This window comes from Carettochelys insculpta, chromosome 1 (assembly GCF_033958435.1).
Source record: "Carettochelys insculpta isolate YL-2023 chromosome 1, ASM3395843v1, whole genome shotgun sequence".
NCBI classification, from domain to species: domain Eukaryota; kingdom Metazoa; phylum Chordata; order Testudines; family Carettochelyidae; genus Carettochelys; species Carettochelys insculpta.
Window position 1 is genome coordinate 172,997,528 of NC_134137.1, and position 23,015 is coordinate 173,020,542.

The window sequence follows — 23,015 nt, forward strand, 5'->3', positions numbered from 1 at the left end:
CACTCTTGTCAATAACCTTTAATAGATTAAGAGTCTGTTTCCAAGAACATTCCTGCAGGTAAACTCATTGGCCTGCAGAGTAGTAAACCCAGTGTAAGCAGTTTGTTTAAGAATGAATAATCTCAGAATTTTTGGCAGTATTCGCCCAGGTATGTATTTTTTTATATGTTTCTCCCTGTAAAGAATTAGAAGAATATGATCATTAAAAAAAAACCGCCTACATGACAAACAAGCAACCAAACAACCATCTGTAGAAAATCTTTGTAAAATGGTGCTCAGGTGGTGTTCAGAGCTGTACTTTGCCAAGGAAATGAAATTTCCCATAGTTCAATATCATGAAGATAACACAGGATGGGCTAAATGTTATCTAGGTAAGATCGCACTCAGTTCTCATGTTCAAAAGGATTGGTTTTGCACGCAAAGGGCCTTCAAAGTTCTATGAATACGAATGTAAAATGGGGAGAGAGAATAACTGTTCCTTTTTAAGGGAGGCCATCTCACAATGGAGGGTAAGAAGAGGTGCTCCCAGACAGAGTTCCCTGTAAGCTGTGTGCTTTGGTGGCCACTCAGGAGAAATTCAAATGCCACCCAGATGATTAAAAGAGTTCCCACAGCTAGGTTTTGTGTTCATTTTGGCAGTGCACATTTGCACGAGCTTCATTGCACATAAAAATTTATTTTGCCCATGGATCAAAATAATCTGCACATGGATGGAAGAAGATTAGAGGGAACATTGCCCCGAAACCTGAGTGTTCAATTTCCATGCTGAATTCCAAACCCCCAAAGGGTTACCTATGATGCACACACGTAACCAACTGTGTTGAATAGTAACAGAGAGGTTAGCCAGTTAATCTGTACTCCAACAATAACAATTCCGCGTCTAGGAAATACGACCACTATTTCAAAATATTTTTCAAAATACCGGATACACTATTTCAGCATCTCTCTACCAGTCATTGCAGGAGGAGTAAGGGATGCCTCGAAATAGTGCAGTATTTCGAAATTTGGCACCGTCTAGCCTGTTTAGAAATTGACTCAAAATAGGATACACAATTTGCACAGCACAAATTGCGCATCTTATTTTGAGTTAAGGGCACAGAGTAAACAAAGCCAAAGAAACAAAACCAACTGTGTTGTCCCTTACTATGATGGTCTCTCTTCTACTCACTAGAAAATAATCAAATACATTCTCTTGTAATAAATCATATGCAGAGTATTTAGTAAACAAAGGAATGCAGAGTGAAAGGCACCAATGTTTTGGCTACTTGTGCCTTGCATTGTAGAGCACATTACTCTAAGAGCTCAGGAATTCTGATGCCCTGCACGAAACTCAGGGATCCAATTATTGCAGACACAGGTCACAACCACAATGTCAGGATGTATGAGGTCAATGTTAGGGTGAAGATCTCCCATATTTGGGGATGGTTTGGAACTAGGCCATTGGTTTGTGCTCCTCCCCCATCACTGATGTGAATTCTACTCACGTTACTTTCTCACTGCTCCTGCCATTCATTTAAAATTAAGTGTTCACTTCAAAAATGTTCCCCAGAAATGATGCAAACAGTTTTGTAGGCAAGGACAATAGGGCACAGAAACTGTGAAATATGCCATTATTTTTTAGAATGAGTAATCAAACAAGAAACAAAACAAAAAAAATAGGAAATACCACAATGCAGGAGAAATTAAGAAAAAATGCATATGTGTAAATGGCAGTCAGTCACCTAGTGGCCTTTTGTGTTTTTGAAAAATCTCCCCCAAAATATTGTTTTACATTAAGTTGAAATATATTCTTCCTATAAGATCTCCAGCATATTTAAACATATTCCTGGGTAAAGCCATTTTCATTGTAAAGATTCTACCCGAGCTTACAAAAACTTTAGATACAATTTTAAGTTAACACATTTCATTTTACCTGAAGTTTTTTGGTTTCTTTTAGATTTAAGGTTGGCTTCTGGATTCTGAATTTATTTGTACCATTCATGTAGGACTTCGAGTTCTGCAAAACAATTTTTGAAAACAACTACTTTACAGAAGGCACAAACACTAGAGGGAGGATTAAATCCTACTTTCATATACCAAAGTTCTTTTTTTCCCCCCATCACACCTCAGATGCAAATGGAAAATCGTCTGATGTGATGATTGTACATTCTAGTTATTTTAAATTCAGATGAAGCTCTGTGAATCTTGCAAAATTTGAAGAAATTTTATATATAAATGCGCGCACGCACACACTCTCTCTCTCTCTCGTATTTCAAAAGTCAAGTATCAGATGGGTAGCCGTGTTAGTCTGGATCTGCAAAAGCAACGAGGAATCCTGTGACACCTTATAGACTAACAGAAATGTAGGAGCCTAAGCTTTCGTGGGCAAAGACCCACTTCATCAGATGCAGGTAGTGGAAATTTGCAGAGGCAGGTATAAATAGGCAGGCCAGAGCAAGGCCGGAGATAACGAGGTTAACTCAGTCAGGGCGGGTGAGGCCTACTACCATTTCAAAAGGGGCATCTCATTTCAAAGGGGGCACTACGCAGAACCAACACAGGAAATTCGGATTGTGAGCTCATTCCACTTAGCGTCCGATATTTTTCACTACAAAAATCCACGTTTTACAACACTTCAATCACAGCTTAGACCTCCTGCACAGATCCATTAATTTCAGAAGCTATTAAGGAACAATCTCTTTCCTCCGCCCTCCCCACCGAAGATAAAAAAGTTCTTAAAGTCTCTTACGAAAAATGCATCTGACGAAGCGGGTCTTTGCCCATGAAAGCTTATGCTCCAAAATATGTTAGTCTATAAGGTGCCACAAGACTTCTTGTTGTTCTCAAAGCTACAGACTAACACGGCTACCTCTCTAATACTTATGAAAAATACTCATTCTAGCTGGCTGATCCCAGGGGTCGTAGTTCTGGTCTTTGGGGTACTCCCCTCCCATGCACAGAAGGCAGACCCCAACTGGAACAAATCTAAATAGTTGCTTCCCTAATGAATACAGTCATTTGTTTACATGCACATCTGTGCGTGCTGTAATTGCAGTCTTTGAAGAAATGTCACCATATGACACTTGATCCAAAAGGATTTGCCATTGTTATGAAATTTGTTAGCTGGGTAGATCTTAAATAAACCTTAAAGCTCTGTCTACACTAGCCCCTTCCGCGTGGTAATAGTGAGGTCGGAAGATGCTAATGAGGTGCTGTCATGAGTATGCAGCATCCATTAGCATAATGGCAGTCACAGCGATTCAAAAGTGCCGCTTTCGAATCGTGCGCCGCCTATGTAGAGGGGGGGCCTTTTGAAAGGACCCTGTGGACTTTGAAAGCCCCTTCTTCCTAACGCTGTCTATACTCGCAGTGCGCGATTTGAAAGCAGCACTTTCAAATCGCCGCTGCCACCATTATGCTAATGAGGCACTGCATAGTCATGGCAGCGCCTCATTAGCATCTTATGACCTCACTCATTACCATGTCCCTTCCGAAAGGGAGGGGCTAGTGTAGACACAGCTCAACTGTATATTCACCACCTGTGTTCAATTAGCCATAAAATTAGTGGGAGGCACTAAATTGCTGGAGGAGGGATCTCTGTTTGTCAAGTGCCTTACTACATCCTAAATACTATGTAAACTTATAGTCAGAAAAAACATGTCCTGTCCATATCTGAAGTTTTAATTTAAAAGGGAATATAGACAAAAGTTTGCCCCAGATAAAGTGCATGCATGCATATTTTGGTTGTTCTTTAGCTGTTCATTCCTACAGTGTAATCTTTCTGCAGTGCAGAAAGCTTATGAGGGGTAAGTATGATGGGCTGAATCATAGAAGTCACCTTGGGGCTGACACCTGGTGTGCTAGTATCCCTGAACCCACCTTCTTGCACTCTGGGGCACCCCACCACCCAGTCTTGCTGGACCAAAAGCTCTGGTCTCTCCCAGCAAAGACACAGAGCTGGTGTTAACAGCCCCCGAGCAGAGCAATGCAGACACTGAACCAGCTCAATTCTGTGAGAACTCCGTGATGGGGCCATTGGCAGCATCCAGGAAACCAACTCCCTAAAGCGACCAAAACCTTAAATCAGTTTTACTCTATGAGCTTTCTCTGTGTAAAACTTTTACACAAAGTCAGCCCTCTTCAATCAATTAAAGAGAGATATGCAGAGTGGTTGCTCCCACCCAGGTAACAACTATTTACATTAGTCTTGATAATAAACAAAAAAGTGTTTTTATGAAGTATAAAAAGTAGCATTTAAATGCTTGCAAGTGAAAAGAGACAGACCAAAGTTACTAAGTCAAAATAAATAAAACACGCCAGTTAAGCCGAATGCATGTAACAAGCTTCCTAACGTAAATTCTTATGCTTGACAGCTTTTTTAATCATATCCTTCACAAGCTAAGCAGCCTCTTAACTTGGGACTCTTCCTTCCCCGGTTCAGTCTTAGATGTTTTCAGGAGGCATCTCTGGTGATAAGTAGGGGTCTCCTGACATCAGGCTCTATTGATTGCCTCTATAATTTGGTTTCCTCCCTTTATTCCTCTTTGGCTATCTCTATACTTAGTGAAAACTTCGAAATGGCCATGATAATGGCCAAATAGAAGAATACTAATGAGGCGCTGGATCAAGCACCATCTATATCATCCCTGTTAGATATTTATCTAACTTATTCTTAAATATCTCCAGTGATGGAGATTCTACAACCACCCTAAGCAATTTATTCCAGTAATTAACCACTCTGAGAGGAATTTTTTCCTAATGTCCAATCTAAACCTTCCTTGCTGCAATTTAAGCCCATCGCTTCTTCTCCTATGGTCAGAAGCCAAGGACAATAATTTTTCTCCTTCCTCCTTGTAAAACCCTTTGGAAATGGTCTTGCTGAAGAGTTGTGTTGGAAAGCGACTTACAATGACCTAGCACGGAGATGGACAAGATATAGCCTGCAGGCCAAATCTCACCCATCTAACATTTCTGTTCAGACCAACAGGACTCTTCAGACCACTGAAACTTGCACAGCACAGCAAAAAGAACATCTATTATCTGAAGAAAGGCCACCTACATCTTTTTTTAAAGACTAAGAAGATGAAAAAGAGCACGGCTTTTTTTTACCCCCTCCAATTTCACTGTTAAATGCAATATATTCTGGGGGAAAATGTCTGGAGATGAGGAATATAATGAAAGACTGAATATTAGATATTTATACTTTATCTTCTGGAGAGAAATAAGAAGTTGAAAAGCATGAAGTATTCCAGATATAGAAGAAATTTATCACAAGATTCTTTTTAAAAATTATATTTCTGCAGAAAGTGAAAATCATCTTAAAACAGTTCTTAGAACAAAAGAATTTTAACATACTCTTATGTATTGATCAGCTGGGTTTACAGGACCGCTTCTTTGTTTGGGTTCCAAGCTACATTGCAAGAGCAGTGAATGAAAGAATCCACTTCTGGCATTTATACCAGATTCTGAAATTTTTTTGAAATAAGTTTCAGATGCATAACTGTACAAACCATTTTTAAAAATTGCCAAGGTATTTAAATGCACTGTTTCTTTTTGAGAGTCATTTGAAATTAAGCTTTTCAACAGAATATGAATGAATGAATTCTGTTTCCAGAGTCAGAACACCCTTTTTGATGGAACAAAGAAAGATGGAAGTGACAGTATGTATCCTGAAAAATCTGTGGAGAAAGTTAGAAGTATGCTTTAGGTTCTGTCTCAGACTCTTCAAGTGACTTGAGAGGAAAAAATGATTTTTGCATAGTTAGTCACTTACAATGCTGTCACTTGAAAGTATGGAGGTGTAGTACAGAGACGCACCGAGACCTCAAGAAGTGGGCACCCTGTGCCCTTTCAAATAATGGCAGACTTGAAAAAAAAATATCACCAGAACAACTCATAGATGGTGTCTAAGATTTATTCTCTGAGGAACTACTCCTTGTGGTAACAAGTTTTTAAGGCTTCATCTGTAATTAGAACATTGTCTCTGCTTTACCTAGCAATTCAAATGTGTTCTCGGATTATTATTTACCAAAAATGTTTTAGAAATTATCAAGAGGACCCATGGGAATTTGCTTCTCAGAAGGACTGAAAACAGAGCAGCAGCTAGAAGTTTATGTCTTCCTGCAGAATTCTGCAGCTAGTCTAGCAAAGCTGAGATTTTTGTTTTTTAAAGATGGACTATCAGTTTTATTGTCCTAATACCACAGCTGTATCCTTTTTGCTACTAGTCATCTGTACTTCATCAACCAGATTTGTTAATCAATACTACGTTAATTGGTTTAACTTCTGCAAATTACACCTGTGGTGAATATGGAAAAAGAGTTCACTGAAGTCACCAGGAACTGAGGTTACTCCATACTTCTACGACGTGAAATATTAAATTTGAGGTATTCCTACATTCGAACGTCATGCGATCTTTAGGATTTTCTGAACTCTCAAAAATAGCCACAGAGTGCAAAATTTGTGAAAAGAAGAAGTATAGGAGATAAAGGTGTTTAAAACCTCCTCCTATGAGAATGCAAATAAGAATCTGTGGGAGGGAGAAATGCTTTGCACTCCACAGAGCAAGGTTTCCATGGAAACAGTAGGTCAAATGCATCAGACAATGAGGCTGGGTCTGGGGCAATAATCTTGCTAATTGTTGTGAGACAATTAAGTCAATGACCTCTTGTTTTTTTAGGAATGGCTGCAAGAAAACTAATCCCCCATTCCCCTCCCTCTCATTTTTTTGGTTAAATGGCACCAAGACAGATATATCTGAAAGTCATTTTTGCTTTCATGTCTCAGCTTTTGGTAAGGCAGAAAAGCAATATGTTGTGCAGAGCTTAACAATGCTGTCCAGTAACAGCATTCTGAAGTGAATGGAATACATTTACCTCAGCAAAGCTTAGTGGCAAATTCTGAGATCTATTTTTCTTTCCAGCAGCTGTATGAAGTGATTGAAACATTCCCCAGGATGTTTCTCAATAGGTAGCAAATACTTAATAAACTCTTCCAGCTCAAAGTGCTATGATTCATGAAACTTCAATCCAGTAAAATATTAGATTGTATTTTAAAAATGAGAAAAAATTAAATGGAAAATATAGAAAGTACAACATTTTCTTATTGTGATCATCTCATTTCAGAAATAAAGCAAACACGGATTCTTGAGAGAATGGCTATTTAAAAGATCAGAAGCTTTGCACAAGGAGAGATTGAAAAGATTAAATATTAAATCCTTTGGGGAAGAGAACAGTAAGATGGAAAGAAAAAGCTGTACAAGAAATAACAAATGCTACAGACCGTAGAAGACTGAGAGGGCATGAAAAATTAAAACAGTCAATTTCCTTTCACTGTATAATTCATCTTTGGGACTCACCACCAAAGGAGATCATTGGAGCAAATGATACAGGCCCAAGTCATTCCTTACCCTAGTGAAATTTGGGGGTTGGGGAACATATCTCTAGGAAGATCCCCTTGTGGAGATCTTCCCCTTCTTTCCCCCTCAAAACTGTTCCTTTAATAGGTCAGGTTTGAAGAATACTTCAATCAACTTGGTACCCCTCTACAAAAATTGTTCCAGTATGTCTGGCAGACAGCTGAGAGCCATTGTACCAATCTGTAAACCCTGTATAAAATGGAAATGACTTCAAACCAGGTGATGCCCCTTACCCCCTGCACTCCTGGTTCGCGCACCTCTCAAAGAGGTGGATTTACCACAGCAATGAAGAACCCCCTCCGTCCCTGTAGAAAGAAGTGTCCGCAGCTGTGCCACTATTGCATTTCTAGTGTGGAATATGCCCTTACCGTAGTAGTCTCATGGAAGCAAATGTGATTCTGTATGTGAGTGCTCGACGATACAAATCAAGAGTTACCCAATATAGGCATAAATTTTGTTTACCACAGTTAAACCAATGTTAAAGCAGAACTCTCACCTTGGCCCACCACTCCTCTTTGTACAAAGTCTGATGCTACATTCCCAAACTGTCCATGTCAAAAGCGATGGCATTTTCCACATATATCAAATCCTACTAATGTATTTTCTAATAAGTTTTGGAGTTTATTCATGGTAACAAATACTTCTTCCGGCATGCTGGATCTTTAGTAGCCAAAAAGAGAACACCTGCCAAGGTTTTCTTTGAAATGTACTGCTTTATTTCAAGCAAATCACAGATTAATTGATTTTAATCAAGATGATTTAAATCACTAACTGGAGAGCCTCAATTTAAAGAACAGGTTTTAAATCGCCCTTTCTATTTGTAGTTCAGTTATTTTCTAAAGAAAGATTCATTGTTTTCGGATGGTATAACCATTAAAATATGACAATTTACAGCTAAAATAAGCCTTTACACTAGATTTAGTACATCTTTTTGCTACCAAGGAAGGTACACACAAAACTATATACATTTAAGCAATTATATAGCTTAATATTTTTAGGTTCTTATTATTGTGTACTTTTAGTATAACAGAAAATGGCAAATGCTATATTACTAAACAATTCACTTCTTGCTTTTGATTTGTGTCAAGCTGAATAATGATGCTAACTAAAATTTAACCACATAAAAACAGCCCAGAAAATTTATTTCTATTGAACACAACAAGATCTTAATATAGGTACATGACCTACTGTGCCCAATTTATGAAAATTGACCACAAAACCCAATTGTTACCCTCCTGCAGCAAGCTGCATGAATAATATTGAAATTCAACTACAAAACTAACATACTACATTATTACAAGCCCTATCACCTAGCATAATTCATCTCCCTGACATGCATTTCAGCTCCTTATTGGACAAATGTAGTATGAAATTAGCTTTCTGGTATACAAATACCCAATGATGCCCTATTTATCCATTTAAAAAGTAAAAGTAACATGAGACGTAACATGATTACTACACTAAAAGGAGAAATCAAAACAGAAATATGATCACTTACATCGGATGTTTGGCAAGCACAGCTTATATCTTTAGGGTCTGAAATGCAAAAAGGACCAGTTAATCAAACCTTAGGAATCATTCTCCCAAAACCCTGATGATATTAAGGCCTAGTCTACTCTTAGAAAAGTTGCTACGATAGTATAACTATGCTTGATAGGGGTACGATTTTTCACTGATGCAGCAATACTGGTATAAGCCTTCACACAGATGCAGTGCCTTGGATCGGTATAACTTATTTTGCTCTGAGTTGACATGAGCTACCTTTATACGAGCACTTCTATCTATACCAACATACAATTGCTTCTATGCCATGTGCATGCATTCTTGCTGCTTTAACCACAATCAAAGCAGTAAATCTTTCCGGTATAATCTAGGCCCAAATGAAAAAGATACCCATATTCCTTTTGACCTACAGATAGAATATTTGTTTCTTTTCTTTAATATTCAGGCCACAGTCAAAGAGCACAATTAAGTCATTTTCAATTAGCCAAAATGTATATGAAGTCAAGTGAAGATGTCACATGTTATCAGACTAGGAATACCCTAATTCCCCCATCCACACATGGAGTCCGACCCTTGCCTCACAAGTTGAACTACTTAAGTCGAGATACAAGATCAATAGGCTATGGTTTGGGACAAAGGAGACAAATACATTTTGGTAGGACAGACCATGCCTTTGTCACCTCAGGATCATATTGCTGCCATCACGCTGCATGGTGCTGTATCTTAAGAGCGCTCCGAAAACAAGAATAGAGGCCATCTTAAACAGAGGTGTTGGTGAGGAGCACATCACATCAGTGCTCCATGATTTGTTCTGGTTCCCAATAAGTTTCAGAGTGGAACTCAAGGACTTGGTGTTAACCTGTAAAGCTCTAAGAAGTTTAGAACCAATCACTTAATAGCTTGCCTTTCTCCCCAGGCCACAACTCTGATCAATAGAGACCTCTGAACTATAAATTAGAGAGATGCTAGTGGGGAATCAAACTAGGACGTTGCAAATTCTCCCTTAGCAAGCGAGGTCTTGACCTTCTGAACACATTATCTGTTTCTCCTCATAAGCTCCTGGGAAGGATGTGACCCATATCTGGTGGATGTTTATTTAGGTACCAGCAGCCCTGCCTAGGTATTTTGCACTGTGTATTTCAACTTGAATAATGGGCGTTCCTAGCACAGAAAGGGCAGCTAACTCAACTTTGCATTAAGTAAAAATAAGGAAATATTTACTTACGTTCAATGAGAAACAGAAAACAAATGATCCCCAGGCAAGCAATTATAATACCAGGAACCACAAAAGACAGACCCCAGCAGGTGGATACCCAGTAACCAGCAATTAAGGATCCTAAGATATTTCCTACAGACGTGTGAGAATTCCAGATTCCCATGATCAAACCTCTCCTGCATTCAAAAAGATGTGAATGTTAGTCTTTCTGCTCAAACAATATGCACAAGAATACAGCATGACAGACAGCAGTTAAACTTTGGCACTGGAAGCATTTGAGGCCTTGTTACTCTATAATTGAAAATATAACCCTCTATGCTTCTGCCCTTTATCTGATTATTCAGGTACCTAAACATTAATAAACGCACAGTAACCTAAAAGCTTCCCTGTGCATGAGATGGGTATTGCTAAGAACCTGGCATTATTGGGGCCCACAAGCCTGATTGGAGCCAATGAAATAAACTCCTAACAACTTCAATGGTACTTGGATCAGGTCCTAAAGTTGCACTTTCACCAGGACGTGTTCTTAGCTTGAATCACCCATGTTTACACAACTAAGAGCAGCACAGCTACAACACTAACACAGATACTTGCTACAGCAACAGAAAGGGTTTTTATCTTCCTGTAGTAAATCTACTGCCTTGAGAGGTTGCAGCTAGGTCAATGGAAGAATTCGGCCTGGTGTACTCTACTATGTTAGACTGATGTAAGTGTAAGGTTGGTCACTCAGGGTCACTATAGGCATTTCATCATCATCGGCATGAGCAGTAGGTAAGGAAGACAAGGGAGGGTACTGCCTTCCCAAAAAGAGAGGAGGGATTTTGGGGTGGAGTGGGGCTTCGGCTAAGTACACACATCTTTTTCCTCCACTGAAGGAAAAAGGCTTAAGTGTTTTTTCCCAAGGTCAAGTGAATATGAAATAAAACCAGGGCTTCAATCCAAGTCACATAGACATTTAACTGAGACTTGTATCACAAAACTATCATCCTTCCTCCTAAATAGATATATTTTGAACAAGATCCAAGATCTGAAGCAATGTATTCCTTTTATACAGCTGCACCTAAGCAGCTCTTAGCCATGAAAGCTCATTACTCAACAAATAAATTTGTTAGTTTTCAAGGTGCTACAACCCTGTTTATCTCACTTTGTTCATTCATTTATGAAAGCTCTCACTCTCTCAGTTACATCACTCTGGTAAGATTGACCTCTATGCTAGTTTGAGACTAAGCTTTCCATTTAATAGTAGCTATTTCTTACATTTATCCCATCATCTCATAGAGAAGACAGGTAACTTTTGTATTTCACTATTCCTTCAGTCTTACGTCTTGTCTACACCTAAAAATTAGGTCAGCCTAGCTACTTGGCATAGGGTCAGAAAAAAATTCACACCCTCTGCAACATAGCTCAACCTAGCCCCCTACTGCACATGCAGAAAGGGTTCTTCCCATGGACTTAGCTACTGCCCTTTGGAGAGGAATGTAGCACACTGAAGGAAAAACCATTGTGGTAGCAAGTATGCACATTACAATGCCAGGGCTGTAGTAGTGCACCTGTAGAACCTTGTAGTGTGGTTAGTTGTTGATTATTGTTCACATAGTGGCATCTATTATAGAGACATCATGTCCTACAGTAGCATTAATGTGAATTATTTCTCTGAACGGTTGCTGGTGCCAATGGATATACCATGCAGCCACTGCAATGTTCTGGAGAAACGCTGCAACTATGTCTACGCTTGCCCTGTACTTCAAAGGGGGCGTGGTAAACAGGCTGATGGGAGATTACTAATGAAGTGCTGCGATGAATATGCAGCACTTCTAAGTCTAATTCTCCCTCACGGCAACTTTGAAGTGTCAAACTTTGAAGCGCTGGCATGCCGTGTAGCCGGGGGCACTTCGAAGTACCCACACTACTTCAAAGTGCCTTTACTCCCAAAATGCCGGCATTTTGAAGTAATTGCCCATCAGCCCGATTACCATGCCCCCTTTGAAGAATGGGGAAAGTGTAGACATAGTCTGTGTGAGGTTACATATTAACAGTAAAATAAACTCTCTATGTAGGGCTTAAAAAAATGATTTGAAAGAGAGAGTGAGTACTATGAAACAGAAAATGTATTACTCCATCTGCCAAATATAATTTATTTAAATTCATACTTTGAGTTGCATTATAAAGTGTTAGAAACAAGTACCTGATGCCACTTTTAGGTGCATACCCTGATAATTTTTAAACAGAAGCGAAAGCCAAGGGACATTCCAGTTTAAAAAACAATGACACAATACAGCCCTTGCTGTGTTTTTTAAAGTATTTTTAGGCTGAGAACATTTGCCAGAGTTCCCCTCACTTCAGCTTTGAAATATTTTACTCATATGTCTGAGTGTTAACAAGTTATTAATGAACACACATCAATACAGTTTGAAACTGAATGCAACCATGTTTTTGCAGTTAGCATGTGACACTTGCATTTGGGGCGGCTGGGTGGGAGCACCATAAGCTCCCCAGAAGCGTCGGGGGGGCAGTGGTGCCCACATCAGGCCCCACCATCTGTTCCAAAGCCCCATTCTTACTTGGCCTCCTCCCTCTGAGGCCACACCCTGCCCATCCCTGAGGCCTTACTCCCCACTCAGTCTCCTCTTCTAAAGTTTCCGCCACTCCTCTCCACCCCCTCCCCCAAGACTTCCTGCACAACACTCCCATGCCCGTACAGTCCTGTCTCCCCCAATACTCACTCCTCTCTGCCCCTTTTAAACGCTTCGCCTATGTCTACACTACAGCAATTTGTCAACAGAAGTTACTGTCGGAAGAGATCTTCCAGGAAAATGTGTGTCAACAGATCATGTCCACACATAAAAGTGGGTCAAAAGAGCAATCTGCTGCCAACAGAGAGTGTACAGACTGTCCTACTGCTTTCTTGACAGAATGGCCAACCAGAAGCTCAGCAGACAGGGCTGGCCAGTGAACCGGAGGCCCTGTCTGTCAGCAGAGGGTCCCCTAGAGTGTCTACATGGCTTTTCTGGTTGACAGAAACTGCCAACAAAGGCATTATTCCTCACTGTGGAGAGGAAGAACTCTGTCGGTGGAAGTCCTAAGTTTTGTTGACAAAACACATTTTGTGTGTGTAGACGCTCCATGAGTTTGGGCTGATTTTGTTGACAAAACTCTCTAGTGTAGGCGTAGCCATCAGAAAGTTACATGCCACAGCAACATGGACTGGAGGTATAAGAGACTTGGAAAGGCTAGACCTCCCAATATGGGGCAAAAATAATGCCTGGTGGGGCACAGCTTCCTTTGAAGGTGCACTGGCCCATTGACTTTGGAGTGCTTCTTTCTGGAAGCTCCCAAGAATTCTGGGGAGGCTCCACTGGTGCCCAGATTATGGCTCTGACTGGACTCAGCCTATGCTCTGCCCTGAAGTCCCACTCTCAATTGGCTTCTTCCCCCGTGGCCTACCCCTACTACGCCTCCTCTCCTGGAAACTCTGCCTCTTCCCCAAGGCCAAGCCCATCTGCTGTTCTCTCCTTTCTACTTCCTCACCTCCATTGCTTGCCCTTAAGGCCAGAAGGGGAAGCAAGAGTGAGCAGCTCATGAGAATGGTGCAGAGGAAAGAAAGAGGTAGAGTGGGAGAGGGGCCTAGGGGGAAAGCTGAGTGGGTCAGGGCCTCAGGGTGAAGCAGGGCTATGATATGGATACTGGTGCCTTACCACCCCACTTCTATTCAGCCTCTGGTGCTCCAGTCCAGCCTCTCCAAATGCAAGAGTCATGCACCATCTGTGCATGACGAACAGGATAATTGCTTACTCTTACAAGGCGCTCCCTCAAAAGACCTAATTGAATAGTCATCTAAAATAAATGGGAGTTCTTACACTGTCTTCATCAGGTTTTGTATAATCACCCACATGTCCCACTACTTTAAATATTCACACATTTACCTTCCTTTTCCAAACCAGTTGCCAATGCAGGTAACAACACTGGGCCAGCCAGTGGTTTGCACCAACCCATTAGCTATCTGAAATCATATTTCAAAACACATTTTATGAATATGAAATTTTCTACACAATTCTTGCTAAGTGTTTCCTTAAAAGCAAAATGGCACCAGAACAAGCCGACACTAGCACTTAAAAAGTAACTTTATCATTAATATTAGATTAATATTTTTTCCCCAAACACATTCATTCTTCAGCAAAAATAAAGTGATGCTTATATACAGCACTTTGTATCCAAATATTTCAAAGCTATTTATAGGGCAAACCTCCACAAACTAGCAAGACTGAGAACAGGACCTCAAAGATCTCAGGGAATCTGACAGTGCTCAGTATTCAACTCCCCCTGCTTTAACCACTTCACCATATTTTCATCTGAATTTAGAGTTGAGGGAAATGAACGGGTGCCAATAAATGCTACAAAGACAAAGCCTTACAGAAGAATGCAGAACCTAGAATTTTAATGAAACAAAAGAAAGTTCTATGCAGCAAAAGGACAAATTTCATGTGCTACATTTAGGCTGAAGTTTGGCACTGAAACGGAGTTAAGAAATTGTTTAAATCTGATTTTTAAAGAAAACTCAGGGGGTTAGGTGCCCCACTGATGCGAGTGAAGTACCTCACACTCCTAAGCTACGTCTACACTACCAGATAAATTTGATCTACTAAATTCAATTTTATAACACTGGGTTTTATAAATTTGATTTTGAGTATCCTCATTTCCCACGAAGGCCACACAAAGTCGAGTTAGTGCTGCCACACTAGAGTGGCCAAACGTCGACTGTTGCAGCAGTGCATGGTGGGAAGCTATCCTGCAGTTTCCTCAGCCCTGCATTCTGCACCCTCCTGCTCAGGACCTGCTGCACTCCCACCGCTGGCAGCACTCACCCTGCTGCCTGGTTCCCAGGTCCCCACAGCTCGAGGCAGCTGCGAAACTGACCAGCGCTGCTGTGCCTGGATTGCTGGAACTGGGAGCCAGGTGCACCAGGGAACCAGGTGCTTTATTGGTCAGTTTCCTGGCTCCCGTGAGTGGCAGGGAGCTGGGAGCCAGGTGCAGCAGCACGATCAGTTTCCTGGCTCCCCGTCACTTTCAGGAGCCAGAAAAAACTGACCAGGGCTGCTGCATTGGTCAGTTTCCAAGCTCCTGCAGAGTGACAGGCAGCTGGGAGCCAGGTGCAGCAGTGCCAGTCAGTCTGGAGAGGCTAAGGAATTCAATTCAAAGACATGGCGCTTTCACACCAGCCTTCATTCAAACTTGATGCTACACCTGCCCGGTTCTGACATTATTATATTGATATTAGTACTCCCTATAGCGAGCTAATGTTATGTACAGTGAAGGCAGTCACTTGGTACATATCGAGGTAACTGCGATAAATTCGAATTTATCTCATGGCGTAGACGCAGCCCCAGACTGCTTTGAAGATTCCTGTCTAAAATCGCAAGTCACTAATGCCACGAGGATAACATAATGATTTACATTTACAATATACATTTAAAAACAAAATAAAATATATTCAGGCAAACTTCATCAAAAACAGCAAGAATGACTCTGGGTGGGATTTTCAAAGGTGTCTAGGGTATGCCGCCACTTGGAGCTGCAGGCCTAATCCCAAGCTCACAGAAACATATCCCGGCTAGCTCTGACTGAGCTGATCAAGATAGTATGCTCAGAAGAAACTAACTGGCAGTTCAAGGAGCAGGAGGGGCAAGCCACCGTGATTATGTATGTGTCCAAGACCATAAGTATGTACAGTAAGTATGGCAGTGAAAGTGATTGGAGCAGATAGGTGCCCTGCGTATGTCTCTGCGGCATTAGGCTGGTGCCCAACTCAGGGCAGTTAGCCTCTTTTGTAGCTTGCCCTGCCACAGTTATTCTTATCTCTGGCATGCTAGTTTGATCTCCGATAGCCACGGGCATGTCTCCTTGGGCTGGAAACCTGCTCCAAGCATACCCGAAGTAACTCGTGTGCACAGATGTTTTCATTTAAGGCACAATCCAAACTCAACTGATGTCAATGCAAAGTCTTTTCATTGGATTTCAATAGGGTTTGGATCAGACCCACACGATTGCTGAGTATTCCACTCCACGGATTTTTATTTTAACAGTTGGTGATATCTTGACCACTTTCATCAGTGTAAGGCACTGCTCAGAAAAGCCAGAGTCCTACATTCAGATCTCAGCAGACAGGTAAATGGATTTATATTCAGAGATATTATTTCTGAAGTTTAGGCTGAGATACATTAATGATCTGGGATTTTAAACAGTTCAGGATTTTTTAAAAAAAAAAAACCTTGATTTTTAAGACTATGTACATCTTGAGATGCTATGGCATGCAATCTCTTCCATCCATTCGGGAATGAACGTAACTCCATCTTGTAACCACTAAATGGTACTCACATCTGAAAACAAACAAAAACATAGAAAGCCAGTGCATCTTGGTAAACTAACAACAGCACACTTACCTGTGCCATCATGTAAAACCACAGGTTATGTATGTTATAGAAATAGCCTAATCCAAACATTGCCGTGAAGAGACCACTGGTGAGCATTCCAACTGTTAGATAATACCGGATAGGCAGTCGCTCTCCTATTATACCACTGAGAAGTACAGAAAAAAATGCATTTAAAAGAAACATCACAAATTGATTAACACGCCAAACTTTAATGACACATAAAGAGTATGTCAAAATGCTGGATCTATTAATGCCCCACCTCAAGTTTCAACAAAAATTATAATTAAAACTGAGACATTTGTAAAATTTGGTACAATTAAATAATAAAACATTTGGTTTGTCGTATGACAAAATGGGCTGATAAGAGAAGGGTTTACCGTGGACGTAGCGGGAATTGCTTTCCATGTGATTCTTAGTGCAACACTGGGTGTATCTCACAGCAGCTGGGAGGTATAATTCCCAGCTCATGCAGGTATAGACATACTGGCCCTGCCTGAGATAGTGTGCTGAAAACAGAAGCACAGACACAGCAGTGCAAGCTGTGTCTTTAGCTACAATCCTAACCGACGGCCTAGTATGTACTCAGGTGGGTAACATACGTCACCGCCCATAACATCACAGCTACCCTGCTGCTTTTAATCATGATAGCCTCCGTGGTGGGTGGATGGGTCTAGTAGATCCAGGAATAACCACCCAGCTACTATTTAGACACACTCATTGATGTATATGCACTAGACTGTCACCTGAGACACATTTCTGTTCAAGGGAAGAAGGATCCTTCCTATGAATTTCTGTAAGAGTTTCAGGATAGGTACATTTTTCACAGGGATTGGAGTCCATGTGCCCATCCAAGTTTCTCCTTCCTTCTTCAAATGATCACTCATCAGAAGCTTCCCAAAAGGGATGGATAACAGATTAGAAGCAATGCAACCTTCTGAATCAATAGCTCAAGAAGTATGAAAAAAAGGCTAAATGAATTACCTCAAATACATTCCAACTGCATAAGCACACAGAAACGAGTAATCCAGGGCTCCCAGTAATTGCTTGTAATTGTTCTTGTCTAAGAACACATTTTCAAAACAAATCAATGCAATAAATTTATCAACAGTGTTCAAACCCTTAGATATTTCATGTATGGGTCTTTGAATTTTTAAATAGGTATTTTTGGTCCCAACTGAATTTTCTAGTGGAAAAAAATGCCACTTTCTTGACTTTTTGCATTCCGTTTAACTAAATAATACTATTTTTCCCTCTTTTCACCTATTACATATTTGAAAAAAACACTGTTTGGTGCATTCTTAATCTCCCCTTACCCCATTCATATAAAAATAAAGTTTAGAAAAGGAAAACAAATTTATTAGCAAAATATATTATAGTTTTAAACTTATAAAAAAAAGTTTAAATATATGTATCGTTCCCTAGAAGGTAGATATACATTTCAGATGCGTCAGGGTCTAATGGAGAAGATGGCAGGACACACATGGCCAGGATGGATTTTTAAAAACACTACTTTAAAAAAATAAAATTACAGGATACTGTGCTTTGTTCTCACATGGATAGAAAACAAATATTTCTGCAAATGTTGTTTCCCTTCTTTACATGTTACCTCCAATCCTGTAATCAAACCTGCTTGTGTGAGTCCTTGCAACCAATGGCCGTGTCTACACTAGCCCCAAACTTCGAAAAGGCCATGCAAATGGCCATTTTGAAGTTTACTAATGAAGCTCTGAAATGCATATTCAGAGCCTCATTAGCATGCAGGCGGCCGTGGCGCTTCGAAATTGACGCGGTTCGCCGCCGCGTGGATAGTCCTGACAGGGCTCCTTTTCGAAAGGACCCCACCTACTTCAAAGTCCCCTTATTCCCACAGAAGGGGACTTCGAAGTAGGCAGTGTCCTTTTGAAAAGGAGCCCCCTCGGGACGATCCACGCGGCGGTGAGCCGCGTCAATTTCGAAGCGCCACGGCCACCCACATGCTAATGAGGCTCTGAATATGCATTTCAGCGCTTCATTAGTAAACTTCGAAATGGCCATTTGCATGGCCTTTTCGAAGTTTGGGGCTAGTGTAGACACGGCCAATGTGTCCCTAAACCTCTGACTGACAGAAGCTAGGACTGGATTCCAGGGGATGGATCACTCAATAAGTATTCTGTTCATTCCCTCTGAGAGAATCTGGCACTGGCCCCAGTCAGAAGGTAGGCCATTGGGCTAAGTGGATCTTTGTTCTGACCCAGTAGGCCCCTCTTCTGAGCCCATGAGAGTCCATGCAAGCAAGAGGCCAACCATAGAGATACAAATCCCAGGACCAGGGCCATTATTTTGACTTATTGAAAGACAAGGACTTAAATTAGATGACATAGAAATAAAAGTTCCTGCACCCAGTCTACGTAAGTGTTTTCATTGTTGCTCACCCAGTGATGAAAGAATGGCTATTATGTGAAAATAGTCAGCTAAAAATGCACAGGTGTTGGATTTATGCACAGTCTGAACTGTACTTACAGGCCAGGTTCAGCAAGGGACTAACATGCACAGCATGTCAGAATAAGAGAACCCTGCATCTCCTGTGAATTCTGGCTTGTTCCATGGCCTGAACGCTAGTCTGCTTTCGTGCAGGGACAGACTTTTGTCCCACATTTGCCACAGCTAGCCTGCCCCAGAAAGGTATTTGACACTTGACAGAAGGATAACCACACTGACAGCAATCCTAGTCTATCAATGTAGAATGATCCTCAACTGCTGGACCATCCTGTGGAATAATGCTCTTTCTACACAGAGGGAGGCAAAAGGGGTTGGGGTGGGGAGGTGGGAAATATGCCTGGTGGATCTGGAAATTTACAACACTACTGCAGCTCTGCCACTGTTGCCCTTCTGCGCAGACATGTACCACAGGGACAGGAGGGGTGCTCTCATCAGTGTAGCAAATCCACCTTCATTAGAGATGGTAGTGAGGTAAACAGAAGAATTCTTTCATTGGCCTGAGCATTGTCTTAATGAGGAGGTAAACCAGCTTTATTAGATCGTGCACAGGTACAGATTTTTCACACCTGAGTGATACAGTTAGGTCATTCTAATTTTCTTGCAAGAACCAGCTCTCAGTTTGAGCACGTGACAGATTTGCAACTGCATCCAGCATAATGGGGGAATCATACAGTAGTAATTTTATGAATGGCTCTTATATCATGATGAGCCAGAGACTGTAGACAACTCCAGTGGGAAAAGGTAACCATTGGTTCCTGCAGGAATTAAAAGCAGTCGGAAGGTGACAGACACAAATCATTCAGACTGCAAACCCCTCCAGAGGATGCCATCCTATGGGGAGCTCTGCACACAATCCGTGACCCACAGCAATACATAATCATCATACAGTAAGTTCCCAACAATCCTGCAAGTGGATATAACATCTAAGGGAAAATGCAGGTACAGTTTTCCTGAAACTAAACACACGACACAAAGAGGCCCTATTTAAGAGTAGGATAAAAATGACTTCCTCTGCTCAGCCTGAAATGCTGATGAACCACTGACTCAAAAAAAGAGGTTTGGACAGACTAGAGCGTGTTTCACAGAATCATAGAATCCTAGGGCTGGAAGGGACCTTATGAGGTCATCTAGTCCAGCCCCCTGCTTAAAGTAGGATCAACCCCAACTAAATCATCCCAGCCAGAACTTTGTCAAGCTGGAACTTAAAAAACTCTAGGGATGGAGATTCCACCACCTCTTCAGGTAAAGCATTCCAGAGCTTAACCACCCTCCTGGCGAAACAGTTTTCCTAATATCCAGTCTACACCTTCCCCTCTGTAACTGCAGACCATTCCTCCTGGTTCCGCCATCTGTCGCTACTGAGAACAGCCTGTTCTCAGGACAGTTATTTTCAAAGCTCTGTAACTGGAGTGCTTTTCCAGCAAAGTGACTGAGGTTGAGAAATTGTTTGACTCCTTGCTTAACTGGCACATTGTCCCCCAGAGGCTCAGCTAGCAGCCCTAGGGTGGACACAAACTAAGCAGAACTGTGTGAGAATGTGCATAAGAAAGGGGATAGAAGGGGGAAATCAGTGAGTAGAGTCTCAGACACTGATTTTCAGGGTCTGGGGTGGCTTGATGGTGGCAACCTACTTCCTAAGGAAGGATGTCAGACAAGAGGTGTGTTCTCAGGAATATCTCAGAGCAGGAGTGGGGAACTTTTTTTTCTTTTTTCTTTTTTTGGGGGGGTGGGGGGTCAGGCAGGGGGTGTTGGAGGCCATTGACCCACAGAAAAATTAGTTGCAGCCATAAAATTTCTCACACACAAAGTGAGAAGAAAAAGCCATCACTGGCCTGATCCCTACTGAGTAGCCCCTAGCTTCACTGCAGGCTGAATTAAGGTAAGCTGGGGGCTGGATTCAGCCTGTGGACAGTATGTGTCCCACCCTTTTACGAGAGAGCCCCAGATCTACAAACGTCTAGTGGCTCACCAGGCAACTTGTAAGACAGCCTTTGAGTGCAAGGTCAGAGCCTTAGTAACCACTGGCTAGTTTCTCCTTTGCTAGTGGTCTATCAAGTTACTAGGATCTTCTATTTTACTGACATTCCCTGATAATGATCAGATACTGAATATAAGATGCCAAGCACATATTCAAAATTTATTCTTATATTCAAGTTCTTACAACGTTAACTTGATAATAAGGAAAACATAGCAAAATTGTCATTACAAGGCTTTCAGAATGAAAGTGTTTTCTTCGTCTGTCCCCTGCAGTGGCACTTTGGCCATTTACACAGAGAAATGAATGAGTCTCCTCCACAGGTGAGAGTCAGCCACATTTTAGCTCAAGCAGTAGAGGCTCCCGCCCTAAGCTCCAGAGGTTCCAGGTTCAGTTTTCCCTGCAGGCTCTACACCAGCATTTCTGGAAAGTGCATGATCCCAATGAATAGTTTAATGGAGCTGGTTGGAAAGTCCCTGGGAATTCTGACATTTCAAAGTTTGTTTTTGTTCCCAAATTGAAACATCTTTTCCAGTGGACAGATATGCTGGCAGCACACACTTAGCCTCACATCCTGTTTTGTTTGAATGGTACCAGACCCATATATAGTATTTTATTACACAGGATTATAAAACAAAGGTCAAAATGAAATGAAGCAAGAAAGCCTAAATGATAAGTTTTGACACATTTCCATGACAAAAATATTTGGAATCACCAGAAGCTTTGTTTCATTTTTGACACTCAATCTATTTGCCAGGTTAAACTAAAAACAAAACATACACCTCCTACCCATTTTTCCATGTGAAGAAACACTTGTATGAACAGCATTATCACAAAATTAGCAGGCAAATGAACTCACCAAATGGCTCCCAACCACACTGAGACTCATTTGATAACTTTTTAGCAGGCTGAATCTGGAGGGCATATTCTTTGTAGGAGTGGGGTTCAACTTCATTTGGAGGAGCACAGTGCTTATGTAGTTCTCCCTAATATAAAAAGAGCAGATGACAATATAAAACTCATTTGGTAAAGAATCCTGCTATACACAAATACCAACATTTAACAAAACCAGCTGAGAGAAGTTTTTCAAAGTTTTTCTTCACTGGGAGCAGGACTGGCTCCAAACCTACAGTCCCAATCATGCAAACAATTAAGTACCTGCTTAATATTATGTGCATTAAAAAATACCATCAACATCAGCATGCACAACGTTAAATATTTTGTCACTCTTTGGCGCACCGGGGCAACATACTGTGTTTCACCCCATATAATGTGGCACAGTCAAATTTAAGACAGGAATAGAAGAGGAAAAAAAAAAACACTCCACTGAAACTGCAAGGAAAATATAGGCAGGTAAAATGTAGTTACCAGAGTTGACACAGCAGAGTTCAACACCCCTATTCTCAAAACAAATGCTATGGGAACTTTGATGAGCAGAAATAGGTCATAACTTGGATTTTACATCTTATTGGAAAGATGGCCTCTCCAGCAGCACAGCATACTAATAAACAAGTGGGGGAAATCTTAGAATCATAGAATACTAGGACTAGAAGGGACCTTGAGAAGCCATCAAGTCCAGGCCCTTTCCCCAATGGCAGGACCAAGTACTCTCTAAACCACCCTGATAGACATTTATCTAACCTGTTCTTAAATATCTCCAGCAATGGAGATTCCATAACCTCCCTTGGCAATTTATTCCACTGTTTGACCACCCTGACAGTTAGGAACTTTTTCCTAATGTCCAACCTAAACCTCCCTTGCTGCAGTTTAAGTCCGTTGCCTCTTGTTCTATCCTCAGAGGCCAAAAAGAACAAGTTTTCTCCTTCCTCCTTATGACACCCTTTTAGATACCTGAAAACCGCTATCATGTCTCCCCTCAATCTTCTCTTTTCCAAACTAAACAAGCCTAATTCTTTCAGCCTTTCTTCATAGGTCACATTCTCTAGACCTTTAATCATTCTTGTTGCTCTTTTCTGGACCCTCCCTAATTTCTCCACATCTTTCTTGAACTGCAGTGCC

General features: G+C 41.2%; 1 protein-coding gene across 1 annotated transcript in view; it reads right to left on the minus strand.

The window, feature by feature from the left end:
• The window catches only part of SLC37A1 (solute carrier family 37 member 1), a 62,958-nt gene that overhangs the window by 24,926 nt on the left and 15,017 nt on the right, over positions 1-23,015 (minus strand). The window contains exons 4-10 of the mRNA XM_074983412.1: positions 21,856-21,982; positions 17,525-17,603; positions 16,553-16,688; positions 14,039-14,115; positions 10,125-10,291; positions 8,895-8,932; positions 1,913-1,996 (exon numbers count right to left, since the gene is read on the minus strand). Coding sequence (XP_074839513.1) covers positions 1,913-1,996; positions 8,895-8,932; positions 10,125-10,291; positions 14,039-14,115; positions 16,553-16,688; positions 17,525-17,603; positions 21,856-21,982 — 708 coding nt within the window. The remainder of the gene's footprint in view (positions 1-1,912; positions 1,997-8,894; positions 8,933-10,124; positions 10,292-14,038; positions 14,116-16,552; positions 16,689-17,524; positions 17,604-21,855; positions 21,983-23,015) is intronic.